Here is a 20,134-nt window from a genome sequence, read left to right on the forward strand (position 1 = left end):
AGCCAAGTAATGCAAAATCCTCTAGGGGGGACAAAAAATTTTGACTGAAATAAAAGTGGGATTTAAAGCCACCATTCTGTTTTCATTTGCAATTAGTGATGAGTTTTGTAGCAAGTTGAATGTTACCAGCAAAAACCATTAGCGCTCAAAATACTTGGAAATGAGTATTTTTGCAAGTATTGCTTTGATCAGAAAACTTTATGAATCAACTGCATGATTAGATGTTAGAAAAAGGCATGCTAACATTGATATGTGTAGAATAACTTTAAAATGCAGGTTAAATATGGCTTATAATGCACTGATTTTGTCTCATACATAATTTTTACGAGTTGCTGTTGAAACAATGTGTTAGTATGATACACTTGCTGCTCAGAAATTTATTTCTGAATGTAAAATAGTTTAATACAGGCTATGAAGAATAGTTTGCTTATGTACTAGATGCTTTTATCGCATGACTTGTAAAAATGCTAATTGGCTTAAGATGGTTGCCACCAATATTAAGTAAAAAGTCCAACCTTTCTTGGTGCTTGTATTTCCCCTGTATTCAGATCAGGATTTGAAAGGTTGCAAAAGAATATATATGCTCACTCTTGCATAATGTAATTTTAAGAGAAAATGGTAGAGGGCTGATGTGTTTTTCTTTTAGGTGTACACACTTTCTGTGTCTGGGGATCGTCTAATTGTTGGAACTGCAAGCCGTCGTGTGCTGGTGTGGGACCTGAGGAACATGGGATATGTACAGCAAAGGAGAGAATCTAGTCTGAAGTATCAGACCCGCTGCATTAGAGCATTTCCAAATAAACAGGTACGTAATATATTATGCATGCTGTTCCAGTACAGCTACAACACTGGCATCTACCTGACAATGTGAAAAATTGCCCAGTTATGTCCTGTCCACAAAAAGCAGGACAAATCCAATCTGGCCAATTACTGCCCCATCAGTCTACTCTCAATCATCAGCAAAGTGATGGAAGGTGTCGTCGACAGTGCTATCAAGCAGCACTTACTCACCAGTAACCTGCTCACTGATGCTTGGTTTGGGTTCTGCCAGGACCACTCGGCTCCAGACCTCATTACGGCCTTGGTCCAAACATGGACAAAAAAGCTGAATTCCAGAGGTGAGGTGAGGGTGACTGCCCTTGACATCAGGGCAGCATTTGACCAAGTGAGGCACCAAGGAGCCCTAGTAAAATTGAAGTCAGTGGGAATCAGGGAAAACTCTCCAGTGGCTGGAGTCATACCTAGCACAAATGAAGATGGTAGTGGTTGTTGGAGGCCAATCATCTCAGCCCCACGACATTGTTGCCGGAGTTCCTCAGAGCAGTGTCCTAGGCCCAACCACCATCAGCTGCTTCATCAACATTTATCACCCAACCCTAATTGCCCTTGAGAAGGTGTTGGTGAGCCACCTTCTTGAACCGCTGCAGTCCATGTGGTGAAGGTTCTCCCACAGTGCTGTTAGGTAGGGAGTTCCAGGATTTTGACCCAGCGACGATGAAGGAACGGCGATATATTTCCAAGTCGGGATGGTCTGTGACTTGGAGGGGAACGTGCAGGTGGTGTTCCCATGTGCCTGCTGCCCTTGTCCTTCCAAGTCGCGGGTTTGGGAGGTGCTGTCAAAGAAGCTGTGGTGAGTTGCAGTGCATTCTGTGGATGGTACACACTGCAACCACGGTGTGCCGGTGGTGAAGGGAGTGAATGTTTAGGGTGGTGGATAGGGTGCCAATCAAGCGGGCTGCTTTGTCCCTGGATGGTGTCGAGCTTCTTGAGTGTTGGAGCTGCACTCATCCAGGCAAGTGGGAGAGTATTCCATCCCACTCCTGACTTGTGCCTTGTTGATGGTGGAAAGGCTTTGGGGAGTCAGGAGGTGAGTTACTTGCCGCAGAATACCCAGCCTCTGACCTGCTCTTGTAGCCACAGTATTTATGTGGCTGGTCCGGTTAAGTTTCTGTCACTGGTGACCCTCAGGATGCTGATAGTGGGAGATTCAGTGATGGTAATACCATTGAATGTCAAGGGGAGGTGGTTTGACTCTCTTGTTGGAGATGGTCATTGCCCGGCACTTGTCTGGCACGAATTTTACTTGCCACTTATCAGCCCAAGCCTGGATGTTGTCCAGGTCTTGCTGTATGCGGGCACGGACTGCTTCATTATCTGAGGGGTTGTGAATGGAACTGAACACTGTGCGATCAGCAGCGAACATCCCCATTTCTAATCTTATGAAGGAGGGAAGGTCATTGATGTAGCAGCTGAAGGCAGTTGGGCCTAGGACACTGCTCTGAGGAACTCCGGCAACAATGTCGTGGGGCTGAGATGATTGGCCTCCAACAACCACTACCATCTTCCTATTTGGTAGGTATGACTCAAGCCACTGGAGAGTTTTCCCTCTGATTTATTGAAGTATGATTTGGGCTTTGTGCTGGTGTAATAGAATTCTAGCCCAGTGCAAAGCAATATTTAAGAAGTGCCCAAGTGATCCATTGGACTTTTTTTAAAAACATGGTGTCGGATATTTGATACGAGAGAAGCAGCACTACAGTAAGGGTATGGAGGTCTGGTTGCGTGCAAAAACATAAGAACTCTAGTTGCAAAGCTCAAGATGCAGACCAAAGTAACATCGCCTGCTCTGTTATGTACTCTGCATATACTCTAGTCAGCGCCATTGGCCCACACTTTACAGGTACCAGTCTGAGACCTGGATTTCTAATATAATTCTATATATTCAGAATATGTTATGTACAGTGGCAAAAGAGAGCTAAATTATGAATTGATTCTCCTGTCTTGCATCTAATGAAGTATTAAAGACATTGAGAAGATCAACAACTGTTCATATATGGGAAGGGGGGTTTTATCTTCAGTTTGTGTAACTTCTGGATTTAGTTTTTACATAATCAAAATTTTCCCATCCTTTTTAGGGCTATGTTCTGAGTTCAATTGAAGGACGTGTTGCAGTGGAGTACCTTGATCCTAGTCCAGAAGTACAAAAGAAAAAATATGCGTTTAAATGTCATCGACTAAAAGAAAACAACCTTGAGCAGATCTATCCAGTCAACGCCATTTCATTCCACAGTGTTCACAACACATTTGCTACAGGTAAGATTACCAAAAAAAGTATTGGATTAATGAACTTTCCTCAAAGAATCATTTTGGTCTGTTTATATTTTCAGCTATTACAGGTTTAAATAAATGACTTGTACGTAAGCACTATATAGGTTTTGCACATATAGTTTTAATTCAGTTAGGCTAGATTAAATTGGGCATATTTTTTTTCAGATGTGATTTGTTTATCAAAATGACTGTGGAGTCTGTTTTATTGACTTTATTTTTTTCATAAATTTGAAAATCCGTAACTTAATATTTTAACTACAGTGGAGTCTTGAAATCGTGATGTACCAAAGTTAATAGCTCGGTCATGCCTGTTAAAATAAAATTGGTTTGACTTGTATATCAAAGTAAAACCTCTGCCTAAATAATTTTATGTGCTACCTTTCACCCATTCCTGGTCCGATTCTATTTTCCTAGATTCTCCAACCAGTCTCCCCTTGTTACAGATTTCTACACCATGTTTAAACTGTCTTGACTCATCTACTGTAAATTCCTTGGTAGCCCCTTGTGTTACTTTCCAGCACAGTTCTGCAGTGCTTTCTTCTAACCCTAGTCAGCACAAGATGAGGGGATGGAATGGTTAACACTATTCTCATCTATACTGTTGCATTTGTTTGAATTTTGTGAGCCCAGCAGTATTGGAAACATCAAATCTCGTTGCTTTTCCCATACTGGTACACAGGAGAAGAGATGAAAAAAAGCCTCACGTTTGCAATTGGAAGCGCACAGAACCAGATCTTGTGAAATTTACAAATTTTCAGGAAGTGATTTGAATCTGGCAAATGTGAGTTTAAAAACTGAAAATGTAGAGCATTCTGAGTGTTTCTGTTTCTACCAAGATTATGAAGTAAAGACTATTTAAAATGGAATGAAATTTAAAATTGATAGACCAAATTACTGGATTGATCTGATGAAAGATTTTGGCAAATGGGTTGCCATTGGAGCATTGGAATAGCATTTTTTTCTGCAGCTTGGTGTGTTAAAAATGATTCAAATTTACACTGGAAATTTATATGGAAAGAGCATTTTAGGTAAAATGCATCCTCTGGTTGTAATTGATTGATTAATCTAAATAAACGAGGTAAATAATTTGATTAACATTAAATTGATTAAATAAGTAAAGTAATGGGAGAACAGGAGATGTGTTGCTGCTGCAATACGTGGGAGCTTGTGGACATTTTTGTCCAGGGCGACTACATTTGCAGTAAGTATCTGCAGCTCGAGGAACTTCAGCTCTGAGTTGAGGGGCTGGAGTCCGAGCTGCGGACATTGCGAGACATCAGGGAGGGAGAAAGCTACCTGGACATTTTGCTCCGGGAGGCAGCCACATCCCTTCGATTAAATACTTTAGAATTGACACGTGGTCAGGGACAGGAAGGTGCGACTGCGAGTGAGGCAGGTACAGGGATCCAGGAGGTAGTATTGCAGGAGCCTCAGTCCCTGCACTTGTCCAATAGATTTGAGGTTCTTGCAACCCTTGTGGACAAGTGCGGGGAGGACGAGCAAACTGACCACAGCACCGTGGTATAGGAAGCCGTTCAAGTAGGGGGAGTTAAAAAGGAAGGTGGTGTAGTTAGGGATCAGGATAGACCCTGTTCTCTGCAGCCAGAGACATGAGTCCCGAAGGCTATGTTGCCTACTCGGTGCCAGGGTTAAGGACATCTCCTCCGGGCTGGAGAAGAACTTGGAGTGGGAGGAGGAGGATCCAGTTGTCGTGGTCCATGTAGGTACCAATGACATAGGTACCAACGACATAGGTAGAACTAAGAAAAAGGTTCTGCTGAGAGAGTTTGAGCACCTAGGGACTAAATTAAAAAAGCAGATCCACAAAGGTAATAATCTCTGGATTATTACCTGAGCCATGAGCAAATTGGCATAGGGTCAATATGATCAGGGAGATGAATGCGTGGCTCAAAGATTGGTGTGGGAGAAGTGGGTTTTGATTTGCGGGGCATTGGCACCAGTACTGGGGAAAGAGCTGTTCCGTTGGGACGGACTACACCTGAACCATGCTGGGACCAGAGTTCTAGCGAATCGAATAATTAGGGAGGTAGATAGGGCTTTAAACCAAATGTGGGGGGGGGGGGGTCCCAGTGGAGAGAAATCTAGAATGCTAAAGAGAGAAGACAAAGAAGCAGTGCAGGAAAGTGGGGTAAGGAAAACCGGATTGTGTCAGGAAGGGACAGAGCGTACAAACAAAAAACAACAAATAGGGTCCGGGTAAGACAAATAGGGCCATAGTACAAAAAATGTTAAGATGTCTAAAAATGTTAAAAAGACAAATCTAAAGACACTGTATCTGAATGCACGAAGCATTTGTAATAAGTTAGACAAATTAACAGCGCAAATAGATGTTAACGGATATGATATAATAGCAATTACAGAGACATGGTTGCAGGGTGACCAAGGCTGGGAGCTGAATATCCCAGGGTATTCAATATTTAGGAAGGACAGGCAAAAAGCAAAAGGAGGTGGGGTGGTGTTGTTAGTAAATGAGGAAATCAGAGCAATAGTGAGAAAGGATATTGGCCCAGAAAATCAAAATGTAGAATCAGTCTGGGTGGAGTTAAGAAGCACCAAGGGGCAGCAAACACTGGTGGGAGTTCTCGAGAGGCCTCCAAACAGTAGTGATAATGTAGGGGTGGGATCAAACAGGAAATTAGAGATGCATGTAACAAGGGTACTACAGTAATCATGGGTGACTTTAATCTGCATGGAGACTGGCCAAACCAAATTAGCAATAGTACTGTGGAGGATGAATTCCTGGAGTGTGTACGAGATGGTTTTTTAGACCAGTACATTGAGGAGCCAACCAGGGAACAAGCTATCCTGGATTGGGTATTGTGCAATGAGAAGGGGTTGGTTAATTAATAATCATGTTGTGCAGAGTCCTTTAGGGAAGAGTGACTGTAACATGATAGAATTCTTCATTAAGATGGAAAGTGAAGTAGCCCAATCCAAAACTAGGATCCTAAATCTAAACAAAGGAAACTACGAAAGTATGAGGAGTGAGTTGGCTATGGTAGATTGGGAAGCTTCATTAAAAGGCATGACAGTGGATAGGCAATGGCTAATGTTTAAGGAACGAATGCATGAATTGCAATTATACAATCCTTTCTGGCGCAAAAACACAAAAGGAAAAGCGGTCCAACCGTGGCTAACAAAAGAAATTAAGGATAGTATTAGATCCAAAGAGGAGTCATATAAAGTTGCCAGAAAAAGTAGCAAGCCTGAGGATTGGGAGCAGTTTAGAATTCAGCAAAAAAGGACCAAGAGAATAATTAAGAGGGGAAAAATAGAGTATGAGAGTAAACTGGCAAGGAATATAAAAGTGGATTGTAAAAGCTTCTACAAGTATGTAAAAAGAAAAAAATTAGTGAAGACAAATGTAGGTCCTTTACAGTCAGAAACAGGAGAATTTATAATAGGGAACAGGGAAATGGCAGAGCAATTAAACTAGTACTTAGGTTCTGTCTTCATGGGAGAGGACACAAATAACTTCCCAGAAATGCTAGGGAGCCAAGGGACTAGTGAGAAGGAGGAATTAAAGGAAATTAGTATTAGTAAAAAAATAGTGCTGGAGAAATTAATGGGACTGAAAGCCAATAAATCCCCAGGGCCTGATAATCTGCATCCCAGAGTACTAAAAGAGGTAGCCATGGAAATAGTGGATACATTAGTTGTCATCTTCCAAATTTCTATAGATTATGGAACGTTTCCTGCAGATTGGAGGGTGGCAAATGTAACCCCACTATTTAAAATATTAGGGAGAAAGAAAACAGGGAACCACAGACCGTTTAGCCTAACATCAGTAGTAGGGAAAATGCTAAAATTGATTCTAAAGGATGTGATAACAGGACATTTAGAAAATATCAACGGGATTAGACAGTCATCTTGGATTTATGAAAGGGAAATCATGTTTGACAAACCTACTGGAGTTTTTTTGAGGATGTAACTGGTAGAATAGATGAGGGAGAACCAGTGGATGGGGTTTATTTGGATTTTCAGAAGGCCTTTGATAAAGTCCCACATAAGAGGTTAGTGTGCAAAATTAAAGCACATGGGATTGGGGGTAAAACACTGGCATTGATTGGTTAACAGACAGGAAACAGAGTAGGAATAAATGGGTCTTTCAGGATGGCAGACAGTGACTAGTGGGGTACCGCAGGGATCAGTGCTTGGGCCCCAGCTATTCACAATATAGATCAATGATTTGGATGAGGGAACCAAATGTAATATTTCCAGTTTGTTGACTACACAAAACTAGGTGGGATCATGAGTTGTGAGGAGGATGGAAAGAGGCTTCAAGGTGATTTAGACAAGTTGAGTGAGTGGGCAAATACATTGCAGATGCAGTATAATGTGGATAAATGTGAAGTTATCCACTTCGGAAGGAAAAACAGAAAGGCAGAGTATTATTTAAATGGTAATAGATTGGGGAATGTTGATGTACAAAGGGACCTGGGTGTCCTTGTACACCAGTCACTGAAAGCAAATATACAGGTACAGCAAGCAGTTAGGAAGGCAAATGGTATGTTAGCCTTCATTGTAAGAGGATTTGAGTATAGGAGCAAGGATGTCTTACTGCAGTTATACAGGGCCTTAGTGAGACCACACCTGGAGTATTGTGTGCAGTTTTGGTCTCCTTACCTAAGAAAGGATATACTTGCCATGGAGGGAGAGCAGCGAAGATTCACCAGACTGATTCCTGGGATGGCAGGACTGTCGTATGAGGAGAGATTGGGTCGACTCGGCCTGTATTCACTCGAATTTAGAAGAATGAGAGGGGATCTCATTGAAACCTATAAAATTCTGACAGGGCTAGACAGACTGAATGCAGGGAGGGTGTTTCCCCTGGCTTGGGGGGGGGTCTAGAACGAGGGGGTCACAGTCTCAGGATATAGGGTAGGACATTTAGGACTGAGATGAGGAGAAATTTCTTCACTGAGGGTGATGAACATGTGGAATTCTCTACCATAGAAGGCTGTGCAGGCAAAGTCACTGAATATATTTAAGAAGGAGCTCGATAAATTTCTAGACACAAAAGGCATCAAGGGGTATGGGGAGAGAGCGGGAATATGGTATTGAGATAGAGGATCAGCCATGATCATATTGAATGGTGGAGTAGACTCGAATGGCCTACTCCTGCTCCAATCTTCTATGTTCTATGATTGATTAGTGCATCTCAAAGTTATGCCCTCTGGTTCTTTTGTATGCTTTGCCAAAAAAAAAGTAAATTGCCCCATTTTCTCTCCTGGATGCAAGACTCTTCAGTTAGAATACGTTTGTGAAGTATGATCACTTATTTATGGATGAAACTTGAGATGTTTATAGGCTTATTCTTCTCATGTAAAAGCACAGTAAAATTTTGTCTGCGGCAAGTGCAGAAAGCGGTCTTGCTAAGAGAACAGCTGTGGGGAAAGAAGCTCAGCTTGGGCTGAGCACCATGATAAGATTCGAAGCCTCTGGACATGACTAGGTGGCAGCTGGGGAGGTTAATTAAGTGAAAGTCAGAGGCATGTAGGTGCAGGTGGGAGTTGGAGAGAATGGATTTGATTTTGCTGGCATTAAGCTGGAGGAAATTTTGGTTCATCTAGATCTTGATGGGCAGACAGAGCGTAGCAACAGCCATGGAATTAGTGGAGAGGTAAAGCTGGTGGTGGCGGCCAAAATGCAGCAGCCCATATTGTATCCTAGCTAAGTCTTAATCACTAATTACGCCCGTGCTCTAACCTACATTGGTCTCTTGTCCCCCAGCGTATTCAAATCCGCCCACTGCCTCCCTCCTCCCCATCTCTGCAAATTCATTCTATGGCCTTGGGTCCTTTGAATCTGTTCCTGCTTCCCTTTCTCCACCATTGCTGGTAGAGCCTTCAGCTGCCTTGGCTCTTCTCTCAAACTATCTCCCCAAGAGTGTCCTCTTGCCTCTCTCCACCTTTTCAAAAAAAACCTATCTTTTCGGTGAAGTTGTCAGTCACTGTAATTCCTCCTATAGTTTGGTGTCCATTCACTTATTTATCTCCATTTATAAAGCCTCTTAAGGGCCTATAGATGTGCAAATTGTTTTGATGGTATGCATGTTGAAGTTGACTCTGTGCTTCGAGATGATAACTTTGAGGGTGTGATATATACATGATTATATTAATGACTTAGATCTGGGTGTACAGGGCGCAATTTCAAAATTTGCAGATGTCACAAAACTTGGAAGTGTAGTAAACAGTGAGGATGGTAGTAATAGACTTCAAGAGGACATAGTCAGGCTAATGGAATGGGTGGACACATGGCAGATGAAATTTGAAGCAGAGAAGTGCGAAGTGATACATTTTGGCAGGAGGAATGAGGAGAGGCAATATAAGCTAAACGGTACAATCCTAAAGAGGTTGCAGGAACAGAGACCTTGGGGTATATGTGCAAAATCTTTGAAGGTGGCAGGACAGGTTGAGAAAGCAGTTAAAAATGCATACGGGATCGTGGGATTTATAAATAGAGGCATAGATCACAAAAGCATGGAAGTTATGTTGAACTTTTACAAAACACTGGTTTGGCCACAGCTGGAGTTTGTGTCCAGTTCTGGGCACCACACTTTAGGAAGGATGTGAATGCCTTTGAGAGGGTGCAGAAGAGATTTACTAGAATGGTTCCAGGGGTGAGGGACTTCTGATACATGGATACACTGGAGAAGCTGGGGTTGTTCGCCTTAGAGCGGAGAAGATTAAGAGGAGATTTGATAGAAGTGTTCAAAATCGTGAAGTGTTTAGATTAAGTAAAGAGACACTCTTCCCATTGGCGGAAGGCTTGAGAACCGGAGGACACAGATTTAAGGTGATTGGCAAAAGAACCAAAAGCGACAGCGAGTAGTTATGATCTGGAATGCACTGCTCGAAAGGGTGGTGGAAGCAATTTCAATCGTGGCTTTCAAAAAGGAATTTAATAAATACTCGGGGGGAAAAAACTTGCAGGGCTACGGGGAAGGAGCAGGGGAATGGGACTAACTGGATTGCTCTTACAAAGAGCAGGCATGAGCTCAATGGGCCAAATGGCGGCCTCTTGTGCTATAACCATTCTATGAAAAGAAAGGGGAGATCAGATGGAGCTATGAAGTATCCTAGAGGTGAGCTTGTGGGTATGGGTGGAGCAACTATTGGAGGTGATGTAAAAATCATTACAACAGATATGAATAGGAACAGGAATGCGCCGTGGAGGCGGACTGCTGAGGAAAAACGTTGGAGAAGGATGGATGGTCGGTGGCGTCAAATGGTGGCATGGAGAATGAGGGATCTGTGAGCCCCTGTCAGTCACTGTGTCATTTGTGACTTTGACCAATGCAGTTTCAGTGCTGGATTGGAGGGCCTCAAACAGGAAGTGCTGATAAAACAATGTTACAGGATTTTAGTGAGAAAAGTAAAGTAGTGGGAGATAAGTAGGGGTGGGAGGGTGAGGATTTTCTGAAGTGGTATCATTGATCTTGAAGGCACTGGAGACTGTCAGAGGATAGCGACATGGGCTAAAGTAGTTGGGTCATCAGGACCTTGGATCAGGTGAAGTCTTAGCCAGATGGTGGAAGGATTGGGTGTCAAAGTGACAGGAGGCAGATGCAACTGCAGGTGGCTTTGATTTTGGCACAAATTGAATTCCTCACATTTGGTGTCTTGAGGTGAGGATATTGGAGCAGATGTTTGGTGAAGAGAAGCTTGGAGTTGTTTCTACTTTCCAGAATGGTATGCAGAAATATTACAACTAACATTTACTTAGTTGTAGATGGGTGCTGGGATCAGGTGGAGAGAGACGGCCAGAGAACATCAGGTGAGAAATAGAATAGCAGGTTGGTGTCAGGAAGAGGGGGAAGACAGGGAGAGAAAGGAACCATAGGTCTTGAAGGTGGGATTTGGGAACAGAACAGTTCGGAGTTGAACCTGGGAGCATTCAGAAGCTATCTGAAGTAAACTCTTACTTTTGCAAGGGATCGAAAATGGAAGTAGAATTTTAATCATATTTAAGCCTGGCACACAGTACTTGGTGTTCAACTAGATTGCTTTGGAACAGGGTAGTAAACAGTACTCAGCAAAGTTTGTTTAACTCATTGATCTTTTGCATGAACCTAGTGAAAACCAGACAGCTATAATAGCACCTTTTTTAAAAAAAAAGGTAAATGGAAAAGTTTTCATTTTTTTTAAGGAAAATGAGGTATAGAAAAAGTAAAACGAAAGTTTTAAAAAATAAAATGACAATAGGAAAGAAGGGAATTGAGGAAAGGAGGAGCAGAATGAGGATTGAGTTTTAAAAATTATATTAAGTTCTTATTTTCAGATAATACAGTAATGCGGTTACCCATGACAATGAACTTTACTATATGTTTCATTGCTTGAGCTGAAAACTATAGCTGTCTGGACAGGTAGACAAAAATGTTTCAGCTATCTTAAGGATTAATCACCTGAAGTGGTTACAGAAGGCCTTTAATTCCTAAAGCTGCCTTTGTGTTGCAATGAACTGTAAGAAGTACAGATCTTTTCAGGAGGTGGAGGAAAAGATGGAAGGAATTCCCAAATGATTTCATTGCAGAAAATATTGCCACTTTTTTATTTATTCATTCTTGGGATGTGGGCATTGTTGGTATTGCCTATCCCTAGTTGCCCTTGAGAAGGTGGTGGTGGGCTGCCGCTTTGAACTGCTGCAGTCTGTGTGGTGAAGGTACCCCTGTAATGCTGTTGGGAAGGAAGTTCCAGGATTTTAACCCAGTGATGATGAGGAACGGCGATATATGTCCAAGTCAGGATGGTGTGTGACTTGGAAGTGGTGGTGTTCCCGTGCACCTGCTGCCCGTCTCCTTTTGGGCGGTGGAAGTTGAGGGTTTGGGAGGTGCTGTTGAAGCCTTGGTGAGTTGTACTGTAGATAGTACTGTACACTGTAACTAGTACGCACTGCAGCCAGGCTGTGAGGGTGGTGGAGGGGGTGAACATTTAGCCTAATGGATGAGGTGCCATCACTGCTTTGTTCTGGATGGTGAAATATTCTGTCAGTCGGTGTTGCAGAACTAATGAGCACTGTTTATTGAATGAGTTGCCCTGGCAGAAGTCTTCATTTAAGTTGCTTATTTCAGGCTCTGCCCCTATACTTCCACGTGTAGAGTCGTCTTATTTTATAGATTTAAATTACAGAAGTAGAAATTGGTGAGTAGTTGAAATAAGCTAGTTGCTGGTAATGTATTTTTTTTTAAAAGTAAACATTTGGTTTATTTTGAAATGTGCTGAACTGTGAAGGGTTGATTTGAAATTTTAAGTCTTTGCAAACTGGAGTCCTTCATCTCTTATGATAATCTGTATTACCATCCTAAAACAGCGTTTATTTAAAGCACTTGCACATAAATGAAGATTGATACGGATTTTGAATGCTGGACAACTTGTGCTTATTTCATGTATTGACTTATAGATTTTTTTTTAATTATTGAAAGATTATCTTTTCAGTGAGTTTCAAATGAAGCCAACAGAAATTATATCTGGAAAAAATAGTGGGTTAAAGCAGTGCTTTATTTTAAGGACACAAGAAATGTAGTACGTAAATTGCAGTAAACTCCTTTTTTGGTGTTTTTAAATTTAGGTGGCTCTGATGGATTTGTGAATATTTGGGACCCCTTCAATAAGAAACGATTGTGTCAGTTCCACCGCTACCCGACCAGTATTGCATCGCTTGCCTTCAGCAATGATGGCTCTGCTATTGCTATAGCATCATCGTACATGTATGAGAAAGGTGAAATTGAACACCCTGAAGACAGTATCTATATTCGCCAAGTAACAGACGCGGAAACAAAGCCCAAGTGAGTTTCTCCTCAGCTGGGTTTTATCCTTTCTACCATTTATTCAAACATTTATTAATTTTCCTAATTTCATGAAAGAAATTATTGATGTTGAGTAGATAACATAGCTGCCAGCAGAGCCAGTATTGATTTTATCTTGTTCTCCCAAGCTTTCAATATCCGTTGGATGATAGACGTCACGTTGATAAAAATATGCCTACTTGTTTTCTGAGGCAGCATGTCATAGTGTCATTCTCTTTTTCTATACAATGGAGCTTGGATCAATGATTGGTCCTTTACATTAGAAATATTTTCTCAAAATTGAAATTTTTAATTTCTTCTGTTTGACAATGTTTGATTATGGGAAGACTGAAAAATATTTTGCGATCTGTGCAACTTTTGAACAGCAATAATCTTGCTTCCTATCTTATAAATTACCATTAATATGGGAACTGTATTTATGAAATATTTCATATGCTTAGATGTGTTGAATCTTAGTGTATGTGAACAGTTCTCAAGTTTAGTTGGCTTCCCATCTGAATTGGTGGTGTTTAAGGAAAGAAAAGGAGGCACATAGTTATTCGCCATCAGAAAAGGATGCTACGTTTTTTAACTACCATTTGTAAATAAACCTGTTTCTATAGTCATTTGATTTTCTTCTGATAGACATAATAGGTGAACTCACATTTTTTCCCGTTGAAGTTCAGTTGTAATCATTGCCAAGTACATTTAAATGTTCTGAAACTTTAATACATTGTTTTTGTGTTTAAAATTCAATAAAGTCATTAATAAAAATTGCGATCTTGAATTTATTTTGACTATATTTAAGTATCTGCAGCTCCCTTAATAGGTCAGCTGGGTAAGATGGTGAGTTCTGTGCATAAAGATTAAGTTCTAGGTTCAATCTCTAGTCTGTGCAGGTCTTGCTTGTGGCATAGAGTTAGGGAGATGAAAATTGGGCAGGGTTCCTGCTCTTGACTGCTGTAGTGTCGGAAAGTGTGCAAGTGGGGATCCATCGTCACATCGATGAATAGTCTTCTGATACTTGCTGATCAGGCTTTCGTGTGACAAATGGCCAGTTGGGTCAGGATCCATTACTGACATCCATGGAACCTCATTGTAAGAATCGGTGCCTTTTAGGAGCAGAGGACAGGAAAAAATTGGCAGAAAAAGGAAGGGAAAATGACACGAAATTACAAAAAAAGTCTGCAGTGTTAGGATTTCAATAAAGCTTATTGATGGGCAGATATCTGAAGGTCCTTATGAGCAGCGTGATGAACAGCTCAGTGAACCATAAAATGCGTGAGTACGTTGCCATTGTCTTCTGTATCCCCCTGAATGGTGGTTCCACTATGGTGTGCAGCTTCAGAAGCATCTACATGTGTTTCTGTAACCAATCATGAGTGCCCTGTCTCACATTCTGACCCTAAATAACAACTTCAGCAACTGCTGTGCCAAGCCTGAGCTCTTGCATCAACATGGTGGAAGGACACACACAGGACAGCTTTCAACATCCCAGTCACCTTGATATTCTAGATCTCCTAATGACCAACTAATGACTTTCCTATTGTAAGAAAAGCATTATTCAAGCTTTCTCTGAATATTGCTAACCTTGTTAGGAAAAGCATAATGCAGGCTTTTCTTCTGAACAAGGCCTTCTGTTCTCAGCTCCACGAGACAGAGAATGATTGATAGGAGGCCTCATGAGTGCACACGGCCCTGTAGAACTAATGTGTTAATGTATATTAGTTGAGATGTAAATCATCCATGTTTAGAACGTTTCTTGGAGTGAGACTGGACACGCTCAAGTGATAGTAAGGACCTTCGAGTGTGCACCTTGGAACCTTGTTGCTGAGAAGCTTTGCCAGGTTGTATCTAAACGTCTTATTTAGTATGTTATAATTGTGCTCTTGTATTTTAACATCTCTACTACTTGTATTGTAACTTCTTAATAAAATTTTTATACTTTGGAACAAAACATCCGTGAGCCTCTTTTGTGCAAAGGGACCGAACCGTACACGGGATTACCCATACCTGTGGAGGGATGGAAGGTGAAGGAGATAAGTGAAGTCTCATTGGAGTCAGATCAGCTCCAAGATAACATGCCTGTTTTTGGAAGATTGGAACCAAGTCATCGCTCTGGCAGACCCAGTAACCTGATACTTAAGCCACAGGGTAGGTCTGTAGTCCTTAGAGCACTGTTGATGATTTACCAAGCTGCCTAGCTCATTAATGGGACCTGGAGGAGTAGACGTGTCACTGGACTTGGATTCTTCCCACTCAGCTTCAGGTAATCCTTCAAGTCAATGCTTGAAGGGTGGTCCTAGCTGTGCAGTTTTAGTTGATGAACCCCAGCCATATGCCTGCACACACTTGGAAGTTCCCTGAGTATTTGCTGTTGCCAGTTTGTAGCTAAATTCTCTGGACTTGGGTAACTGGGGTGTGTACCTGGGTGGGATGGGGGGATGGGGAGGGTGGTGGAGTGGAGTGAGCACTTTTTAATCATCCAAGCAGTAACTGTACCTGTGAACTTCCCAGTTGCATGGTTGCAGACTAAACATAATTGGTTTCTGCATGTCATATACATGGCTGAGCACTCAAAAAATCATCCACTTGAACTGTGAAAAACAAGAAGCAGCATAATTATAAATGTTCTTTGAAGCTTGGGTTGCATCTGGAGAGAGCATTGTGAGTTACATAAGAGTGAATTACTGGTGGTTACAAGTCTGATACTAAATTACATAGGGATAACTTCAACAGGTGAAAGGGGGAAGCACAAGCAAAGATACAAATAGAAAGAAAAATGCCAAGATCTTGATTTATACTAGAATAGCAATATTGCAATAAACTTCACAAGAAGTTTATAGTGGTCTCACAACTGAGACAAGATGAATCTAGTCAACTGTAATTTTGATCATATAAACTAAGACAAAAGATTACTATGTTTTTATGAACTTTTTTTGCATATAAAAAGCAGGACTTTGGTCCCAATCTTGAGCATTTTTAAAAACACGTTATTCTGGATGGTTTAGAGAAGCAAACTAGAAGCATTTTCTTGCTGTTTGGCAACAGCATAGTAACAGCCCCATGGAACAAAACCTGGAGAGAGCTGTAACAATCTGAGTTTTTTGGATCTGCTTGTGTAAATAAGAATGGTGTATTGTCTTGGAACCTGGTCTTGACGTGCCACAGAAGGATGATGAGCTCATCAACAAATAGGCAGTTTTTGTCATCCTGAATGTGGCCTATCTGACTTTCTAGCGTTGCATTATTTAAACTGCAGAGCTATGGATGTGTGACCTGCAGCCCAAGTATGGTACTGTACTGTAGTGAGATTCAACGAGTAAGCTGAGAAGAGCCCCAAGAGGCTGATTCAAACCTAGTTATTAACAGGAATGGTTTGAACAGCAAGCCATTAAGTTTACAATTGGGACGGTAATGGGCATGACTAGATGTCCAGTGTGAGGGAACAAATATTTGGGGCAAGCAAGTAAATATGTCTGTGGGAGGATAAAAATGAGAGGGACTGCAGGCTTGGGATGATTGATAAGGTACGGGATTGATGAAGTTGGCCATTGCTTGGGACAGAATTCTTGCTCTACGAAATGGGAAAGTGTCTCTTTCAGAAACCTAGCATCAGAATCCAGTCCCATAAGATCACCTGGGGAAAATTGCGATCATGGGTACAAGTGCAACCCAGGTAATAATTCAGAAAGGAAGATCATACACAAATTTCACCTGGGATAGAAAAAGAATGCATAATTCTCCAGCTACTTTTTACGCTGAACAATGGGTATTTCTACCTATGCCCAGAAATTTGTGCGGCAAAGGCATGCAGTGAACCGGAAGTTGTTTAATGGAAGATCTAAGACACTGGATTGGTTTGTGTGCCATAGTATACTTGTGATGGACTTGACCTGTAGTGCTGTTCCAGCAGGGCACATTACATGTAGTACATTGATTGGCATTTCATTCAGATACTTATAGGTAACATTATGCAAGCATTGGCTGGCATATTCTCCATGCTGCTGTTAAAGGAACTTTTTGCATGATGCTTTGCTGCATTAGTGTACAGAAGTTGATGTCATATGTTTAGGAACTTGCTCTCACTCAAGGGATCCCAGTCTGCTGTTGGGCTAGGTTTGTTTTGGTTTTCTGTAGAATTCCAATGTACTTTTGATGAAAAAGGCTTCTTTGATAATTAGAAGAGCAAGGGAGTTCACCCTGGTGTTCTGGCCAATATTTTCATCACTGGTTATTTTAAAGATTGTTACCCTAATCTGTGTTATAGAACCTCGGTTCAATGTTATGCCTAATCCAGGGTTTTAGCATTGTTCTATATGTAATGTGTAATTCCTGGAGTCCTCTTCTGGTAAAATACACAAGGATGATTTGGAATTAGCTGTAAAAGATGATCATATATTTGCTGTTGGTAATTGGCTACTGAAAGTAAAATACCATCTTGACGTGGTTAGTCTACAGTTGCACGGTGATATTTTGCAAGTGGCCTTCTACTTTCCCCTGTAGCAGATGGCTTGCAATTTCCTGGGTTGTTCCAGAACAGTATGGTTAAGGTTGGGCTCCTGGGAATTGCTGAGATTTTAATTTGATTAGGTAACAAAAATAAAGCCATTAATAGTAATTGTGGCATCATTTCGTGACTGGAAGCAATTGGCTATTGGCAAACAATTGATCCCAGTGGGAAGACTGCAACTGCGTAATACTCAGCCAAAAGCAGAGTTAAACCACTTATTTATAATTTTTTTTAATGGTAATTGCATTGCATTAGAGCAAATGTCGACTCCGACAATTTTTATTTAACTGAATCTAATGAACAAACCAAAAATGAGTTTTATGGGTTAGGAGAGTTTCCAGCAACTAACTTAAATACCCTAAACCCAGGAATTGAGTGTAATTGCTCAATGATTAATGATTAGTCCTTTTTGGTGCATCATAGCTTGGGTGACAAAATACATTTATTTAAGAAAGGCTACACGCAAAGCCAGGCTCAGCCCATTTTAGAAATTGGGTTTATAAAAAGTAGCCCTCAATCGAGAGCCCTAATTGCATTTGTATTTTTGTTTTAAAGTATAACTGAAGAACTGAAGCTTGTCTCCATCTCCAGATCTCAAGGAAAAAAAAAACCTTAAATGTTGCATTTCTTTTAGATATTAGAAGCCAATCCTTTGGCATAGAGTTAGCAGTCCAAATCTGATTAACACTTCAAGTCAGAAAGGGATTCATCTTGCATTGGTGGCCATTGTAGTTGGTCATGCAAGAATCCATTATGAGAACACTGAAGTAGGCACAATGTTTTTGTGTGCAAGTTGGGAGAAAGCATCAGACTCTTAAGATATCCTTATGGTCTCTATCCAGTTCTTGATCTAAGGTCTTGACTTGGAAGGCATTGAGAAGGCTCTGTTGCCACTGAGCAAAGACATAAATGCTACCTCAGACCTGTTCTAAAGTTGTTCTGCCCAGCACCCTGGTGAGAAGGCTATCTGTCAACTTAGGACCCTTTGATATTGGAGCTTATGTTCCCCAACAAGCACTCATGGTTCTAAACTGGTCCATGAGTTTTAGATCAACACCTATCAAATATGAATGTTATCCAACCACCCATGAAGTATTTCCTTGTGGAAGAATTTGCTTCAATGTTGGATATTTCTAAGAGTTTGGTGTACCATCTTTGTTTTTTGATCCGACCTATACAGGCTATCTATCTCAAGTTAATTAGCACCAGTATTCACACATGCCCTGATTTACCTTTCTTCACTCATGTCAGTTGCTCCATATGTAAGTACTGATGTACTGACCTTAGGAGGCTTGAGCTTTTCTTGGATTCAGATAAGCCATTGCTTTCTAATTCAGAGAGTGGAGATTAATACGGCAATATCAATTTTCTGGCACTTATACCATAAAACCCCAGATCATAGATCAGCTAACTCAGCAAAAACTGGAGACTGAACCTGGGACTTCCTAGACTGAGTGGCTGTGTGTCAGCAGGCAGTGCATTTACTCATTAAGCCACGGGGGAGCTGTTTTTTTGTATAAATTATAATTCATAATTTCCATTACTTCTAGTCACTCGAGACACAATAACTTTAGTACTGAGCAATTAGTTTGTCTCTCAGATACTGTTTATGTTGCTGCAGTTAGTTCTTTCACCCAGAATGGAATTTTCTACAAGGTGGTAAATGAGCATAAAAATTAATAATCTAAATTTAGACCCTCGCTTTGGCTTTTGTTTCCTGCCAGCATAATTGTAGACAAATGCAGTGAGATTTATTACTTCTATTTTTGTGTGTCTCTTTGCTGGAGAAAGTGAATATGAAATGATGAAAGCTAAAATATAATGTTCGGGGGTTAAATTGCATAACCCTTGAAAACAGTTGTGGCATGCAATTAACCAGCGTCCAGTTGTTGCGATGCAGGCAGCACGTTACATTCGTGCTGCCTGCTGTTTTAAATGATTGCTGCGTGCAGCCACCGTTTTTGATTGGCTACGTGCATCAGGAGGGTGCCCCGATATCGCAATGGCTCGCGCTTCTTAAAGGCAGCCTGCACCTCTTAAAGGGGAGGTACATTGTGGCTGCAAGAAGGGGTGGGAATCCTTTCAAAACGTGATCTGTGCTCTGATACTTTGAAGAATGGCTGCGCCTTGGAGAGAGCGTGCACCACGGTTCTGTGATGATGCACTGGAGGCCTTGGTACAAGAGGTAGAGAGAAGGTGGGGCATCCTGTATCTGCAGGGGCAGCAGGAAGCCGTCCATACATATGCTCAGGAGGAAGTAGTGGAGGAGGTAAATGTCAGGAGCATAGCTCCAAGAACATGGATGCAGTGCATGGATGAAGAAGTTCAATGATTTAACATGCGTTGTCAAGGTGAGTGAGTTCAAGCTTCAAGTGGCATATTGTACCAATTGCACCACTAGCCTCATCCACTGCTCAATTCACAACACCCCCATCATCCACCTACCAACAAACTCAGTCAGTACTCAACCATCCAAATCATATACTTTGTCTCACGCTCACACGCTTACCACTGTTGCAAGCCTCACAACCACAACTCAGTTCACACACTGGTAATTCAACCATGACAGCCACATCACCCAAACATTTTGCAGCACACTGACACATTTCACTTTTACATGCAGTAGAAGGTGGCGCATAACAGGAGGCAGCAAGTGGCAGTGACTCTGTGGAACGTGAAACTGCTGTCCTTTCTCAAGATGACAG

At 41.4% G+C, this 20,134-nt stretch overlaps 1 protein-coding gene across 2 annotated transcripts in view; it reads left to right on the forward strand.

The window, feature by feature from the left end:
• Window positions 1-14,873, forward strand: part of bub3 (BUB3 mitotic checkpoint protein) — a 36,767-nt gene extending 21,894 nt beyond the window's left edge. For both annotated transcript variants that reach the window (XM_068002721.1, XM_068002722.1), the window contains exons 5-7: window positions 647-805; window positions 2,916-3,093; window positions 12,700-14,873. In XM_068002721.1, coding sequence (XP_067858822.1) covers window positions 647-805; window positions 2,916-3,093; window positions 12,700-12,920 — 558 coding nt within the window. In that variant the 3' untranslated portion in view covers window positions 12,921-14,873. The remainder of the gene's footprint in view (window positions 1-646; window positions 806-2,915; window positions 3,094-12,699) is intronic.
• Window positions 14,874-20,134: the final 5,261 nt, after the last annotated feature.

The sequence above is a fragment of the Heptranchias perlo genome, chromosome 21 (genome assembly GCF_035084215.1).
Source record: "Heptranchias perlo isolate sHepPer1 chromosome 21, sHepPer1.hap1, whole genome shotgun sequence".
Taxonomy (NCBI): Eukaryota; Metazoa; Chordata; class Chondrichthyes; order Hexanchiformes; family Hexanchidae; genus Heptranchias; species Heptranchias perlo.